This window comes from Amblyraja radiata, chromosome 4 (genome assembly GCF_010909765.2).
Source record: "Amblyraja radiata isolate CabotCenter1 chromosome 4, sAmbRad1.1.pri, whole genome shotgun sequence".
NCBI classification, from domain to species: Eukaryota; Metazoa; Chordata; class Chondrichthyes; order Rajiformes; family Rajidae; genus Amblyraja; species Amblyraja radiata.
In genome coordinates, this window is record NC_045959.1 from 121,498,511 (window position 1) to 121,515,613 (window position 17,103).

The following is a 17,103-nucleotide window of genomic DNA, read 5'->3' on the forward strand; positions in this document are numbered from 1 at the left end:
TGGCAGTGCTGTCTCGAAGGGCCGAATGGCCTACTCCTGCACCTATTTTCTATGTTTTCTAAGTAAACCTTGCATTCCCTCTCTCTCCGTCCCTCCCCCACCCTAGTCATTGTACTAGTTTCATTGTTGTCTTGTTGAGTCTCGTTGTCTGTAACTCGTTTTCACCTAGCACACAGCTAACAATGGGCTGTCTCCTTTATCGACTTTACTTTTTTGCATATCTTTTATTCATTTCTTCTATATCTTTCTATATCACCATCTATATCTCTCGTTTCACTTTCCTCTGACTCTCAGTCTGAAGAAGTGTCTTGACCCGAAATGTCACCTATCCATGTTCTCCACAGATGCTGCCTGACCCGCTGAGTTACTCCAGCACTCTGTGAAACGTCACCTATTCATGTTCTCCACAGATGCTGCCTGACCCGCTGAGTTACTCCAGCACTCTGTGAAACGTCACCTATCCATGTTCTCCACAGATGCTGCCTGACCCGCTGAGTTACTCCAGCACTCTGTGAAACGTCACCTATCCATGTTCTCCACAGATGCTGCCTGACCCGCTGAGATTTTCCATGTTCCGAATGATCGAAGTTGTACAAGAGCAGACGATGACCATGTGGACTCTGTAACACTGGATTCCTGGTGGTTTCTCTTTGTCCCCTGTGTGTTCATCGATTAACGTGCTGATGACATTTCCCCTTCAACAATAGTTGACGTTCTACTCTTGAATCTCTTCCTGTTTTCCAGGGAGGATCAGTCCTGTCTCCAGGTGCGGTGATCAGTAAGAAGACAGCACAGGAACAAGTCATCAACCTGGCTAAAGAGACTGGCTGTCCCACTAACAACAAGACAATGCTTCTCTCCTGCCTCCGCCAGCTACCTGCTCTAACTCTAAACTCTGCCCAGACTCAGGTTGGTCACTCACTCTTCACTCAACAATGTTGGAAGATTTGTTATATCATTCAACTTGCATCAAGCATCCAATCCAAGAGTCAAGAGTGTTTTATTGTCATATGTCCCAGACAGGACAATGAAATTCTTGCTGCAGCACAACAGAATATGTGAATATGTAAATATTGTATATAACGGGAAAAATAAGAAAAAGATCAATAAATAACAAATATAGTGCAAATAACAAATAATAATATAGTCTTTTGCAGTTCAGAGCTCATAGCTTATTCGTTGTGTTTAATAGCCTGATGGCTGTGGGGAAGAAGCTGTTCCTGAACCTGGACGTTACAGTCTTCAGGCTCCTGTACCTTCTTCCTGATGGCAGTGGTGAGATGAGTGTGTGGCCAGGATGGTGTGGGTCCTTTGATTATGGTGGCTGCCTTTTTGAGGCAGCAACTACGATAGATCCCTTTGATGGTGGGGAGGTCAGAGTCACAAGTGATGGACTGGGCAGTGGTCACAACCTTTTGTGGTCTTTTTCGCTCCTGGACGTTCAAGTTGCCAAACCAGGCCACGATGCAACCCGTCAGAATGCTCTCTACCGTGCACCTGTAGAATCCTCTTCGACATGCCGAATCCAACAATCTGACCTGCAATGAATCTTATATTTGACATCCAACACAATGAATATTTTTCATCAGCTCCATTGTGTAAACTACCAAATTAAGGGAAGGTGCTGAGAAATATGTTTCCCAAGTGACTCGTGATGGTCTCGGATGCAAAGTAGGTAGGAAGCAGGTTCAACGGTGACCTGAACCATCCATTTGGGAAAACAATAGCAGGGGCAAACTATGCAGAGTTCTTGAAGAAGATCGAGCAGTGGAAAACTAACAGAGGTTTCAAACGGTCAAAGTTAGCTCCTGTGTCTCTGTGTCTTCCCATGGTCACTAACCCTTGCTCACTGTCATCCTGTATTAATGTTGCTCTTGGCAAAGATCCCAGCTTGAAGCCCAGCTAGTTTTTACTCAAATACCAGTAGCCTTCCAGGACAGAATGGCAGCAGCTACAACTATCTTTATCGGAGGCGGGATTTAATGCTCAACGTTGACGAGGAAGACTAAAAATAAAACCGTGAGAGGCAGATCGGAATCTGAGGTTTAATTTAAATGCTGATGAGCAATCAGCCAATGAGCAACAATCCTACACTGCTGGTGTTGGCTCCAAGTCCAAACCAATCTCATACGAAGAGACTCTGTCGAATGGAAGCATTGTCAGTAAAATGAGTTTGGATCGTTCAATTAGATTCCAGTAAATAACAAAACCCAGCAGATAAAGGTCTCACTTTTACACTGGACTGCTTCCGTCTCACACAGCCCAGTGTCAAATCATTAATCTTGCACCCCCAGTGCTTGGGAATTATATTAAACAACACATGATCACAGTGTACCGACAAAAACATTGTCTTCTTTAGCCAGTGATCCGTATCCCTCCATTCCCTGCATATCCATGTGCCTGTCTAAAAGCCTCTTAAACACCACTATGGTATCTGCCTCCACCACCCACCCCTGGCAACACGTTCCAGGCACCCACCATCCTCTGTGTAGTAAACTTGCCCCCCCCGCACATCTCCTGTCATGCCCTCTAGTGTGTGATATTGTCACTCTGGGTAAAAGGTTCTGACTGTCTACCGTATCTCTGCCTCTCATCATTTTACAAACTGCTCTCAGCTTCCCCTCAACTTCCCAAGTTCCAGAGACAACAATCCCACTTGATCCAAACATTATTGATGCTTCACTGAATTGGAACAATAACTCAGCCAAGAGCTTCACCAATCTAACGCCTCATCCTCACCCCCACTCACCCATCACCCACCCCCACCTTCCCTTACCACCTAGGGCAGCACGGTGGTGCAGCGGGTAGAGTTACTGCCTCACAGCACCAGAGACCCGGGTTCGATCCCGACTACGGGTGCTGTCTGTACAGAGATTGTACCTTCTCCCCGTGGGTTTTCTCCAAGATCTTCGGTTTCCTCCCACATTCCAAAGACGTGCAGGTTTGTAGGTTAATTGGCTTGGTATAAATGTAAATTTGTCCCTAGTGTGTGTGCGTGGAAAATTGTCCCTAGTGTTAGTGTGCAGGGATCGCTGGTCGGTGCGGACTCGATGGGCCGAAGGGCCTGTTTCCGCGCTGTATCTCTAAACTAAACTAATAAAAACACCCATCCTCCATCCCCATGCTTCACCCCCACCCCCACCTCCTCCTCACCTCTTCCCTATCCCCACCCTCCCCAACCCCCACCCCCACCCCCACCATCCCCCACCTTCCCTGACCCCCGCCCCTACTCACACCACCCTCACCATCCCCCACCTTCCCCCACCCACCGCCATCCCAGAGACATGACATCTTTGAGCACAAAGGCCTCCCCCTCTGTCTCTGTGATGTTGCGTCACCAGATACCACAGGGCTCAGATCTCCCTCGACACCAAGACCGGAGCGACTGTATCTGAGGCGTTTTCTTGCCACACTTCATCAACTATGGCCTCAGGCATTTAGAGACATTGGGCTGTCCTCTCACCCTCTATCCCACACAACGTCAGCTACATTTAGACGTTTGGAGAGGCACGTGGGTATGCAGGGGATAGAGGGATATGGATCACGTGCAGGAAGGGAAGGGATGGTCATGGCGTCATGTTCAGCACGGACATTGTGGGCCGAAGGGCCTGTTCCTGTGCTGGACTGTTCTGTGTTCAATGGTTGGGATCTTGTGTAGTGACTGATAATAATAATAATAATACATTTTATTTATGGGCGCCTTTCAAGAGTCTCAAGGACACCGTACAAAAATTTAGCAAGTAGGGGAAAAACATGTAAGGGGAATGAAATAAATAGTAGGGACATGACTAGTACACAAAATAAAGACAGAATTCAATACAAAACACAATATGAGGCAATTAATGCACAGATGAAAAGGGAGGGGGACGTGGGGCTAAGGATAGGCAGAGGTGAAGAGATGGGTCTTGAGGCGGGACTGGAAGATGGTGAGGGACACGGAATTGCGGATCAGTTGGGGAAGGGAGTTCCAGAGCCTGGGAGCTGCCCTGGAGAAGGCTCTGTCCCCAAAACTGCTGAGGTTGGACTTGTGGATAGAGAGGAGACCGGCTGATGTGGATCTGAGGGACCGTGAGGGTTGGTAGGGGGAGAGGAGGTCCGTGAGATATGGGGGGGCTAGATGGTGGAGGGCTTTGTAGGTGAGGACCAGGATTTTGTAGGTGATCCGGTGGGAGATGGGAAGCCAGTGAAGTTGTTTGAGGACTGGAGTGATGTGATGCCAGGATTTGGTGTGGGTGATGAGTCGGGGGTTGTTGAGATGACTGAGATGTGTTGAGATGACTGGGGGTGACGGTGGGAGGACAACAAGGACGTTGGTCCTCCAGAGACTGCTGTCAACTCCGCTGGACCTGTGATACAAAGTACCATGTCCTCACCTGCACTTTCGTTTCCTTGCTCCACAGCTGCTGTTGACCAGAGGGCCGTTGCAGGCTTGGGGCCCTGTAGTCGATGGGAGATATCTGCGGGAACCCCCTCTGTCTGCACTCCGCAGTGGGCACTTACACGCAGGGGATTTACTGATTGGGAGCGCAGAGAACGACGGGCTTGTCACCAGAGCAAAGGCAGCCAAGGTAAGATGGGACACAGTGTAAGGAACACTGCAAGAGTCCTTCACGCCAGCATTACAAGAGTATGCTTTCTTTGTGTGGGAAGGAACTGCAGATGCTGGTTCACATCAAAGATAGACATAAAATGCTGGAGTAACTCAGCAGGTCTGAGGAAAAGGAATAGGTGACCAGAGATGCTGCCTGACCCGCTGAGTTACTCCAGCACTTTGTGTCTTGTGTTGCCCTCTGAACAACGGTGGTTTCCTGGGGACACTAAGCCTTATTTCCTCTTCAGTAACTCCAGTATTCTCATTTTTATAATGAACGTTGAATATTATGAGGAGATTTACTGCCATGTCTCCATAGTATTCGTCCGATCCTCAGCCAACACTAACATTCAACAGATTCCTGCTTAATTTGAACAAAAAATAATTTGAGAAATTGCAGCCAAGCTATACAAAAGTTTAATAAAAGTGAATGTAAAATTCCTCACAGCGAATGTCATCATACTTATATTTGTATGTGTCTCGTGTTGTATTTCTGAGCCCAATATACAATAGACAATAGGTGCAGGAGTAGGCCATTCGGCCCCTCAAGCCAGCACCGCCATTCAATGTGATCATGGCTGATCATCCCCAATCAGTACCCCGTTCCTGCCTTCTCCCCATATCCCCTGACTCCGCTATCTTTAAGAGCCCTATCTAGCTCTCTCTTGAAAGTATCCAGAGAACCGGCCTCCACCGCCCTCTGAGGCAGAGAATTCCACAGAATCACAACTTTCTGTGTGAAAAATTGTTTCCTCGTCACCGTTCTAAATGGCTTACCCCTTATTCTTAAACTGTAGCCCCTGGTTCTAGACTCCCCCAACATCTGGAACATGTTTCCTGCCTCCAGCGTGTCCAAACCCTTAATAATCTTATATGTTTCAATAAGATACCCTCTCATCCTTCTAAACTCCAGAGTACAAAAGCTCAGCCGCTCCATTCTATCAGCATATGACAGTCCCGCCATCCCGGGAATTAACCTGGTGAACCTAGGTGGACCTACGCTGCACTCCTTCAATAGCAACAATGTCCTTCCTCAATTGGGAGACCAAAACTGCACACAATACTCCAGGTGTGGTCTCACTAGGGCCCTGTACAACTGCAGAAGGACCTCTTTGCTCCTATATTCGATTCCTCTTGTTATAAAGGCCAACATGCCATTCGCTTTCTTCACTGCCTGCTGTACCTGCATGCTTACTTTCAGTGATTGATGAACAAGGACCCCCAGATCCCGTTGTACTTCCCCTTTTCCTAACTTAACACCATTTAGATAATAATCTGCCTCCCTGTTCTTGCTACCAAAGTGGATAACCTCACATTTATCCACATTAAACTGCATCTTCCATGCATCTGCCCACTCACCCAACCTGTCCAAGTCACCCTGCATTCTCATAGCATCCTCCTCACAGTTTACACTGCCACCCAGCTTTGTGTCATCTGCAAATTTGCTAATGTTACTTTGAATCCCTTCATCCAAATCATTGATGTATATTGTAAATAGCTGTGGTCCCAGCTCCAAGCCTTGCAGTACCCCACTAGTCACTGCCTGCCATTCTGAAAGTGACCTGTTAATCCCTACTCTTTGGTTCCTGTCTGCCAACCACTTCTCTATCCATGTCAGCATTCTACCCCCAATACCATGTGCTCTAATTTTGCCCACTAATCTCCTATGTGGGACCTTATCAAATGCTTTCTGAAAGTCCAGGTACACTACATCCACTGACTCTCCCTTGTCCATTTTCCTAGTTACATCATCAAAAAATTCCTGAAGATTAGTCAAGCATGATTTCCCCTTCATAAATCCATGCTGACTCGGACCGATCCTGTTGCCACTATGAATGTGCTGCAATTTCATCTTTTATAATTGACTCCAGCAACTTCCCCACCACCGATGTCAGGCTAACTGGTCTATAATTCCCTGTTTACTCTCTCCCGCCATTCTTAAAAAGTGGGATAAAATTAGATAGCCTCCAATCCACAGGAACTGATCCTGAATCTATAGAACATTGGAAAATGATCACCAATGCTTCTACGATTTCTAGAGCCACTTCCTTAAGTGCCCTGGGATGCAGACCACCAGGCCCTGGGGATTTATCAGCCTTCAGTCCCATCAGTCTACCCAACACCATTTCCTGACATGTTAATTTCATGGGGAGCCTGTGAGCCTATGAGTTAGATTTAACTCTTAGGGCTAATGGAATCAAGGAATATGGGGAGAAGGCAGGAACGGGACACTGATTGTGGATGTTCAGCCATGATCACATTGAATGGAGGTGCTGGCTGCAAGGGCTGGATGGCCTACTCCTGCACCTATTGTCTATTGTTTCTGCCTCTTGTTTCTCTCCTCATCCACACACTGCCATCCACACTTGAGGAGTGGTCTTTCCCCACAGGCTGTCTGTTGTCCACTCCTGCTGTCCCAGGCTCCATGGGAGTGTCTCCTCAATTTGTTGTCTGTCAGTTTGGCAAAGGGTCATTAGTTCAGGAGTAGAACTAGGCCATTCAGCCCATCAAGTCTACTCCGCCATTTAAACCAAGGCTGATCTATCTCTCCCTCCTAACCCCATTCTCGTGCTTTCTCGCCATAACCTCTGACACCCGTACTAATCAAGAATCTATCTATCTCCACAATATATCCACTGACTTGGCCTTCACAGCCTTCTGTGGCAAAGAATTCCACAGATTCACCACCCTCTGACTAAAGAAATTTCTCCTCATCTTCCTAAAGGAAATGTCCTTTAATTCTGAGGCTGTGACCTCTAGTCCTAGACTCACCCACTAGTGGAAACATCCTCTCCACATCCACTCTATCCAAGCCTTTCAATATTCTGTATGTTTCAATGAGGTCCCTCCTCATTCTTCTAAACTCCAGCGAGTACAGGCCCAGTGTCGTCAAACACTCATCATATGTTAACCCACTCATTCCTGGGATCATTCTTGTAAACCTCCTCTGGACCCTCTCCAGAGCCAGCACATCCTTCCTCAGATATGGGGCCCACAATTGCTCACAATATTCCAAATGCTGCCTCACCAGCACCTTATAGAGCCTCAACATTACATCCCTGTATTTGTATTCTCGTCAGTTTTTATATTTATTGTATTACAAAATAAATGTTAGCATTGAGTTTGCCTTCCTTACTACTATTCAACTTGCAAATTAACTTTTTGGGAATCCTGTACCAGTGATTCCAAGTCTCTTTATTCCTACGACCAAAGTGCATGACTCCACACTTTGCTGCCGGCTGTCAGATCCCACTGAGGAACATGTGTGGTGCTTGTTAACAAAGCTGCAGCTTTCTAGCTGCTGGTTACAGGAAGGCTTTGATACTTTGCAAGTTACGGGTTACAGCTCTTGCCCAGTGAGGAGCTGATAAACTCCTTCCTGCCTGCAACGAGCAGTAGCAAAACGATGATTTCTGGACAACTGCCAGGAAATGGCACATTTGGGATGCACAAAATCTTAAAATGTGTAGGAAGGAACTGCAGATGCTGGTTTAAATACAAGGATAAATACAAAATACTGGAGTAATTCAGCGGGACAGGCAGTATCTCTGGAGAGAAGGAATGGGTGACGTATTGGGTCGAGACTGAAGAAAGGTCTCAGACTGAAGAAGGGTCTCGACCTCCAACTCCTTTGACCCACGGTCCCCTGCTATTTCCGGCAGATTATTTATGTCTTCCTTAGTGAAGACGGAACCAAAGTAGTTATTCAATTGGTCCGCCATATCCTTGTTCCCCATGATCAACTCACCTGTTTCGGACTGCAAGGGACCTACATTTGTTTTAACTAATCTCTTTCTTTTCACATATCTATAAAAACTTTTGCAGTCAGTTTTTATGTTCCCTGCCAGTTTTCTTTCATAATCTATTTTTCCTTTCCTAATTAAGCCCTTTGTCCTCCTCTGCTGGTCTCTGAATTTCTCCCAGTCCTCCGGTATGCTGCTTTTTCTGGCTAATTTGTACGCATCATCCTTCGCTTTGATACTATCCCTGATTTCCCTTGTTATCCACGGATGCACTACCTTCCCTGATTTATTCTTTTGCCAAACTGGGATGAACAATTTTTGTAGTTCATCCATGCAGTCTTTAAATGTCTTCCATTGCATATCCACCGTCAACCCTTTTAGAATTAATTGCCAGTCAATCTTGGCCAATTCACGTCTCATACCCTCAAAGTTACCTTTCTTTAAGTTCAGAACCATTGTTTCTGAATTAACAATGTCACTCTCCATCCTAATGAAGAACTCAACCATATTATGGTCACTCTTGCCCAAGGGGGCACGTACAACAAGACTGCTAACTAACCCTTCCTCATTACTCAATACCCAGTCTAAAATAGCCTGCTCTCTCGTTGGTTCCTCTACATGTTGATTTAGATAACTATCCCGCATACATTCCAAGAAATCCTCTTCCTCAGCACCCCTGCCAATTTGATTCACCCAATCTATAAGTAGATTGAAGTCGCCCATTATAACTGTTTTGCCTTTGTCGCACGCATTTCTAATTTCCTGTTTGATACCATCTCCAACTTCACTACTACTGTTAGGTGGCCTGTACACAACACCCACCAGCGTTTTCTGCCCCTTAGTGTTTCGCAGCTCTACCCATACCGATTCCACATCCTGCAAACTAATGTCCTTCCTTTCCATTGCGTTAATCTCCTCTCTAATCAGCAAAGCTACCCCACCTCCTTTTCCTTTCTCTCTATCCTTCCTGAGTATTGACGGAATCCGGAAACATGCGCTTCAGCCCACCGAGTCCGCGCCGACCAGCGATCCCCGTTACATTAACACACACTGCACGCTAGGGACAATTTACAATTCTGCCAAACCAACTAACCTGCAAACCTGTACGTCTTTGGAGTGTGGGAGGAAACCGGAGCACCCGGAGAAAACCCACGTGGTCACGGGGAGAATGTACAACCTCCGTACAGGCAGCACCCGTAGTCAGGATTGAACCTGGGTCCCCGGTGCTGTGAGGCAGCAACTCTACCGCTGCACCACCGAGCAAACCTAAGATATATAGATTTCACTTGAAACACAATTATGTTTATCACTCGTTGCGAGGGTACAGTGAAAGCTTGGTTTCGTCCACCTATTCCATCAAATCTGATAATATTTGATTATCAGATTTCCATGAGCCTCCCCTAGCTCATGGAAGGACCGTTCAGAAGCCTGATAATAGAGGGAAGAAGCTGTTCCTGAGCCTGGTGGTGTGAGCATTCAAGCTTCTGAACCTTCTGCCGGGCGGGAGCGGGAGGAGAAGAAGGAATGACCGGGGGGACAGGGACAAGTATTGATTATGTCGGCTGCGTGAAGTGTAGATGGAGTAAGTGGTGGGGAGTGTGGTGTGTGTGATGGGACTGGGCTACATCTACAATGGTGGGGACGTGTGGTGTGTGTGGGACTGGGCTACATCTACAATGGTGGGGAGTGTGGTGTGTGGGGACTGGGCTACATCTACAATGGTGGGGAGTGTGGTGTGTGTGGGACTGGGCTACATCTACAATGGTGGGGAGTGTGGTGTGTGTGGGACTGGGCTACATCTACAATGGTGGGGAGTGTGGTGTGTGTGGGACTGGGCTACATCTACAATGGTGGGGAGTGTGGTGTGTGTGTGGGATTGGGCTACATCTACAGTGGTAGGGAGTGTGGTGTGTGTGGGACTGGGCTACATCTACAATGGTGGGGAGTGTGGTATGTGTGGGACTGGGCTACATCTACAATGGTGGGGAGTGTGGTGTGTGTGGGACTGGGCTACATCTACAATGGTGGGGAGTGTGGTGTGTGTGGGACTGGGCTACATCTACAATATCTGATTACAGTCCTATTTTTCCAAAAATGGTTAACACCATGCTAAATTGCATTGCCAAATGTGATAATTTTACAATCCAAACCATTGCCACTCTATGTAAACACATTGATGCGATTGCCAAGAAGGCCCACCAATACCTCTACCTCCTCAGGAGACTGAAGAACGGTGGCCTGTCTCCAACTGGGCTTGTATTCACTGGAATGTAGAAGGATGAGAGGGAATCTTAGATAAACATTTAACATTAGAGGATTGGTCAGGTTAGATGCAGGAAACATGTTCCCCATGTTGGGGGAGTCCAGAACCAGGGGTCACAGTTTAAGAATAAGGGGTCGGCCATTTAGGACTGAGATGAGGAAGAACCTCTTCAGCCAAAGAGTTGTGAATCTGTGGAATTCTCTGCCACAGAAGGCAGTGGAGGCCAATTCACTGGATGTATTCAAGAGAGAGTTAGATAGAGCTCTTACAGCTAGCGTTGGCAATATGTTGAAACAGAGCAGAGTTTACAAGTAGTAGACACTAGGAGCTGGTTTCCACAAGGAAAGACACAATGTCTCTCCCACAAAGATTGCAGGCTTTACCATCGCTATCTGTGCTTTTAGCTGACAGACCTAAACTCTGGAATTCATCCTTTGTCCTCTAGTTCCATTTCCTTTAAAATGATGAAGGGATGTGGGGAGAAGGCAGGAACGGGGTACTGATTGTGGATGATCAGCCATGATCACATTGAATGGCGGTGCTGGCTCGAAGGGCTGAATGGCCTGCTCCTGCACCTATTGTCTATGTATTTATGTTTCAGTTTCAGAATAACACATCAGATCCCTTCGATATGAAATATTTTTATTCTGTGCAGATTGAAAGGGAGATTTAATGAGCTGCCTTATAAAGATCAGTAACTAGCTGGTGGTGATGTGAGTTCCCAGTTGTCTACATGCTCCTATAATTACTGCTTTATTGGTACAAATGCAGGGAACCATGTTCCTCAATCGCTTCTTTCTCACCAACATCCTACTGGTGGCATTTCACAAATGCAGCTTTCACGACTAAGTTTGTCTTCAGATGCTGGAATCTTGAGCAAACACCAAGCTTTAGGTTAGTGATTGTCATGTGTACCGAGGTACAGTGAAAGCCTTGCTTTGCCTGTGTGGAGTTTGCACGTTCTCCCTGTGACCGCGTGGTGCTCCGGTTTCCTCCCACATCCCAAAGACGTGTGTGCTTGTAGGTTAATCGGCCCCTCTGTAAATTGCTCCTGGTGTGTAGGGAGTGGATGAGAAAGTGGGATAACATGGAACTAGTGTGAGCGGGAGATCGGGGAGTTCTAGAGCTCCTGTTTGACCAAGAGGACAGGGAAGGTCATTGTGACTTGTTTCACTTTGCTGCATAAACAACATGTCACGAGCTCTGTCTGCTCTCTGTCCTGGCACTAATTCTGGCATGGATTCTTGTCTAGACTTCTGCTCCTATGATCTGACCTATGGTGTTCCCAGCTGCCAGCTCCAAGCTATCCAGCATTATTCACTGCATTTACAACATGTTTTAAAGGGGTCTGTACATCAGGAACAATGTTTGACTGCCCCCCTACATCACAGAGTTATCATGGTCCCCATGAGAAGGGTATAGGGATCGATATTTACCCTGCCTCACCAAGTTCCAGTCTTCCACAGGAAATTATGTAGAAGAAGTCAGATTATTATCTGAATGGTAGATAGACACAAAAAGCTGAAGTAACTCAGCAGGACAGGCAGCATCTCAGCCGCTTCAGACTGATGTCAGGGAGTGGGCGGTGCATAGCGAGTGTATATATTCCTTATCTGTACACCTCCTTATCTTTACCGCCTACTCCCCTCACATCAGTCTAAAGAAGGGTCTTGAACCGAAATGCCACCCATTCCTTCTTTCCAGAGATGCTGCCTCACCCGCTGAGCTACTCCAGCAATTTGTGTCTATCTTCCTTTGCAGTTCCTTCACACACATTATCTGAATGGTGTCAGATTAGTAAAAGGGGAAGTACAACGAGATCTGGGTGTGCTTGTACATCAGTCACTGAAAGTAAGCATGCAGGTACAGCAGGCAGTGAAGAAAGCTAATGGCATGTTGGTCTTCATAACGAGAGGCCATTCTTTCGATCCTGACCTTGGGTGTTGTCTGTCTGTGTGAAGTTTGCACGTTCACCCTGTGACCACATGTGTTTCCTCCGGGTGCTCCGGTTTCCTCCCACATCCCAAAGAGGTGCGGGTTTGTTGGTTAATCGGCCCCTCTGTAAATTGCTGCTGGTGTGTAGGGAGTGGATGAGAAAGTGGGATAACATGGAACTAGTGTGAGCGGGTGATCGCTGGTCAACATGGACTCGGTGGGCCGAAGGGCCTGTTTCCGTGGTATCTCTAAACTAAACTAAAGCCCTTGCGATGGTACATTGCAATGTTGGATACCACGTGGAGCCTTCACGCCCACGTTAGTTTTGCAAACAGCCTGTCACCGCTGGTGACTTGCCAACAGCTTCATGAGAAGGCCCAACCACAAGAGCTCAATAACAAAGGTCAGAGGCACTCATTGGCCTTATCTACACACGGGTTATGATTGGTGAGAATGTATGTAAAAGGGGCTTCTGGAATAAACGTGACACGTGGCGTCTGGCTCAGCGACATGACCATTGTTCTTTGCTTTCTGTCCTGGGATTCAGTAGATCCGACAGCCATGGGCTGTCACAATAATCGCTACATGGGTTACCCCAACCCTGACCCGAACCCTGACCCTGACCGTGGCCCTGACCCCAACCCTGACCCGAACCCTGACCCGAACCCTAACCCTGACCCTGACCCTAACCCTGGCCCTGACCCGAACCCTGACCTTGACCGTGGCCCTGACCCTGACCCTAACCCTGACCCTGACCGTGGCCCTGATCCTGACCCTGACCCTGACCTCACCCTGGCCCTGACCCTGACCCTGACCCCAACCCTGACCCTGACCCGAACCCTGACCCGAACCCTAACCCTGACCCTGACCTCACCCTGACCCTGGCCCTAACTCTGACCCTGGCCCTAACTCTGACCCTGGCCCTAACTCTGGCCCTGACCTTGGCCATGATCCTGACCCTGACTCTGGCCCTGACCCTCACCCTAACCCTGACCCAATAAAACACTCTTGACCCTTCATGAAGCTCTCCAACCTTGTCCTGCTGTTTTCACACGACCTTGCACCTCAATTCCGATCCAAACCCAGGGATCCAGACTCTCCTTTCTTCTCCTGCATCAAGAGGTCCCCTCTCCCTATCCCTCTGTGGATTGTCTCCAAGACTCTCAACATGAGCACTGTTGTTCTCCGTCCGTCAGTCCTGCACACACTGGGGATGTGGGTAAAGCTCAGGGCTGGAGTGACCTATTGCAGAGACCATCAGAGCTTTCCGCCTCCATGTAGTGCTGCCATCCCCTCCTCTCGCAGAACACCGACGTGATCTGTACCTGACTCAGGCCATCAGTGACCAGGCAGGAGAGGGAGGACTTCCCACAATGTGTCCACCCTGTAGCTGATCACCACAGTCAATGTCACACCCAGCCCAGGTTCCTGCCCTCACACACCTGCCCTCACACACCTGCCCTCACACCTGCCCTCACACACCTGCCCTCACACACCTGCCCTCACACTGTGGTCCTGCCCTCACACCATTGTTCCCACCTGCCTTCACGTAGAGTCATAGAGTGATACAGCGTGGAAACAGGCCCTTCACCCAACTTGTCCACACTGACAAACATGCCCCATCTACACTAGTCCCACTTGCTCTCTCACATCTATCTCTCTCTCAGGCTTCTCAATCTCATTACTGACTCCCACACTGAACTGTGTAAGATGTGGAGAAGGGGAGGTGTAACAAGATCTGGGTGTGCTTGTACATCAGTCACCGAAAGTAAGCATGCAGGTACAGCAGGCAGTGAAGAAAGCTAATGGAAGGTTGGCCTTCATTGCGAGAGGATTTGAGTTTAGGAGCAAAGAGGTCCATCTGCAGTTGTACAGAGCCCTGGGGAGACCACACCTGGAGTATTGTGTGGAATTTTGGTCTCCAAATTTGAGGAAGGACATTCTTACTATTGAGGGAGTGCAGCGTAGTTTTACAAGGTTAATTCCCGGGATGGTGGGACTGTCATATGATAAAAGAATGGGTCGACAGGGTTTGTATTCACTGGAATTTAGAAGGATGAGAGGGAATCTTATAGAACCATATAAAATTCTTGGAGGATTGGACAGGGTAGATGCAGGAAAAATGTTCCTGATGTTGGGGGAGTCCAGAACCAGGGGCCACGGTTTAAGAATAAGGGGTCTGCCATTTAGGACTGAGATGAGGAAACACTTTTTCACCCAGAGAGTTGTGAATCTGTGGAATTCTCTGCCACAGAGGGCAGTGGAGGCCAATTCACTGGATGTTTTCAAGAGAGAGTTTAATCTAACTCATTTGCGCATCACGCAGGTGGTGTCATGCGTCGGGACGCGTAAATGATGTTGAGTAAATGACATGCAAATAACACCTAAGTGGGACAGGCCCTTTAGCTCTTAGGGCTTGGTGTATGCAAATTGTCCCTAGTGTGCGTAGGGTAGTGTTAGTGTGCGGGGATCGCTGGTCGGCGCGGACTCGGTGGGCCGAAGGGCCTGTTTCCGCGCTGTATCTCTAAACTACAATTCAATTACAATTCAATACAATACATTGTAATTGAATTGTAGTTTAGAGATACTAAACAAAACTAACGGAATCAAGGAAGATGGCGAATGGAGTACTGATTGTGGATGATCAGCCATGATCACATTGAATGGCGGTGTTGGCTGGAAGGGCCGAATGGCCTCCTCCTGCACCTATTGTCTATGTTTCTATGCAAGTAGCCTCATTGTTCAGGAGCTGCAGGGCTCAGCAGACGTGGTGAATTTATTCAGGGTATTGATTATCTACTGACACTCATTGACACTGAATTCCAATGATCTTGTCCTGTAGAACTCCGTGATCAGCCACTCACACTAGTTCTATGTTATCCCACTGTCTCATCCACTCCCTGCACACACAGGGTCAATTAACCAACAAACCCGCACGTCTTTGGGATGTGGGAGGAAACCGAATCACCTGGAGTAAACCCACGCAGTCACAGGGAGAATGTGCAAACTCCACAAAGACAGCACCCGAGGTCAGGATGGAATCTGTGTCTCTGGCGCTGAGAGGCAGCAGCTCTATCAGATATGATTCAATTTGACTTTGACCTGAGATTGAATACAAGGCTATTTTCAAACTTACAGAATGACGGGTGGATTTTGAAATGTTGGGGGGATTACAGAGATGTTTTATTTTGTGTTATTGTTGGACTGTTCAGGGATCTGACGGAACGTCTGGAGGATCGGACGGTGAGACAGTGTTGTACCAAGTTCTGCAGGAGTCACTGGGTGGAGGAACTTCTAGCTCCCTGGTCAAAGATGCCGTGGCCTGGTTCTATTCACAGTGGCAGACACAGGATGACTACGCTGCCCTCTCCCGGGCTTTGGACAACGCCACCAGGTAAGTGAGAACAATCTCCCCCACACCTCCCACCTGCCTGATCTGTAGAGAACTCTGCTCTCAGTTTGGAAAGGCTGAATTGTCCCAGTCACACCATTCAACCAACATCAGACAAAGATGACTTATTTTGATATCACTGATGTAAACTGGCAACTGTATCTCCCCGGCTACAACATCAAGTCTAGATTTAGTATTAGGTTTAGAGATACAGCGCGGAAACAGGCCCTTTGGCCCACTGAGTCTGCACCAACCAGCCATCCCTGCACCCTAACACTAGCCTACACACACTACAGACAGTTTTTACATTTATACCAAGCCAGTTAACCTACAAAACCTGTACATCTTTCGAGTGTGGGAGGAAACCAACGTTTTCGGAGAAAACCCACACGGTCACGGGGAGAACGTACAGGAGGTGGACCTAGAAATCGTGGATGCATTGGTGATCATTTTCCAATGTTCTCTCGACTCTAGATCAGTTCCTGTAGACTGAAGGGTAGCCAATGTAACTCCACTTTTTAAGAAAGGAGGGAGAGAGAAAATAGGGAATTATAGACCAGTTAGTCTTACATCGGTAGTGGGGAAGATGCTGGAGTCAATTATTGAAGATGTTATAGCAGCGCATTTGGAAAGCAGTGACAGGATCGGTCAAAGTCAGCATGGCTATATGAAGGGGAAATCATGCTTGACTAATCTTCTGGAATTTTTTGAGGATGTAATAAGTAGAATGGATAAGGGAGAGCGAGATAAGGGATAAGGGATGTGGTGTATCTGGACTTTAAAAAAGCCTTTGACAAGGTCCCACACAAGGGATTAGTGTGCAAAATTAGAGCACATGGTATTGGGGGTAGGGTATTGACATGGATAGAGAACTGGTTGGCAGACAGGAAGCAAAGAGTAGGAATTAACGGGTCCTTTTCACAATGGCAGGCAGTGACTAGTGGGGTGCTGCAAGGCTCGGTGCTAGGACCCCAGTTATTTACAATATATATTAACAATTTACATGAGGGAATTAAATGTGACATCTCTAAGTTTGCGGATGACACAAAGCTGGGTGGCAGTGTGAGCTGCGAGGAGGATGCTATGAGGCTGCAGGGTGACTTGGATAGGTTGGATGAGTGGGCAGATGCAGTATAATGTGGATAAATGTGAGGTTATCCACTTTTGTGGCAACAGGAAG

General features: G+C 47.5%; 1 protein-coding gene across 1 annotated transcript in view; it reads left to right on the forward strand.

Moving 5' to 3' along the window:
- The window catches only part of tg (thyroglobulin), a 161,389-nt gene that overhangs the window by 125,124 nt on the left and 19,162 nt on the right, over positions 1 to 17,103 (forward strand). Inside the window, exons 41-43 of the mRNA XM_033020435.1 lie at positions 745 to 909; positions 4,401 to 4,568; positions 15,745 to 15,926. Of these exons, the coding sequence (XP_032876326.1) occupies positions 745 to 909; positions 4,401 to 4,568; positions 15,745 to 15,926 (515 nt within the window). The remainder of the gene's footprint in view (positions 1 to 744; positions 910 to 4,400; positions 4,569 to 15,744; positions 15,927 to 17,103) is intronic.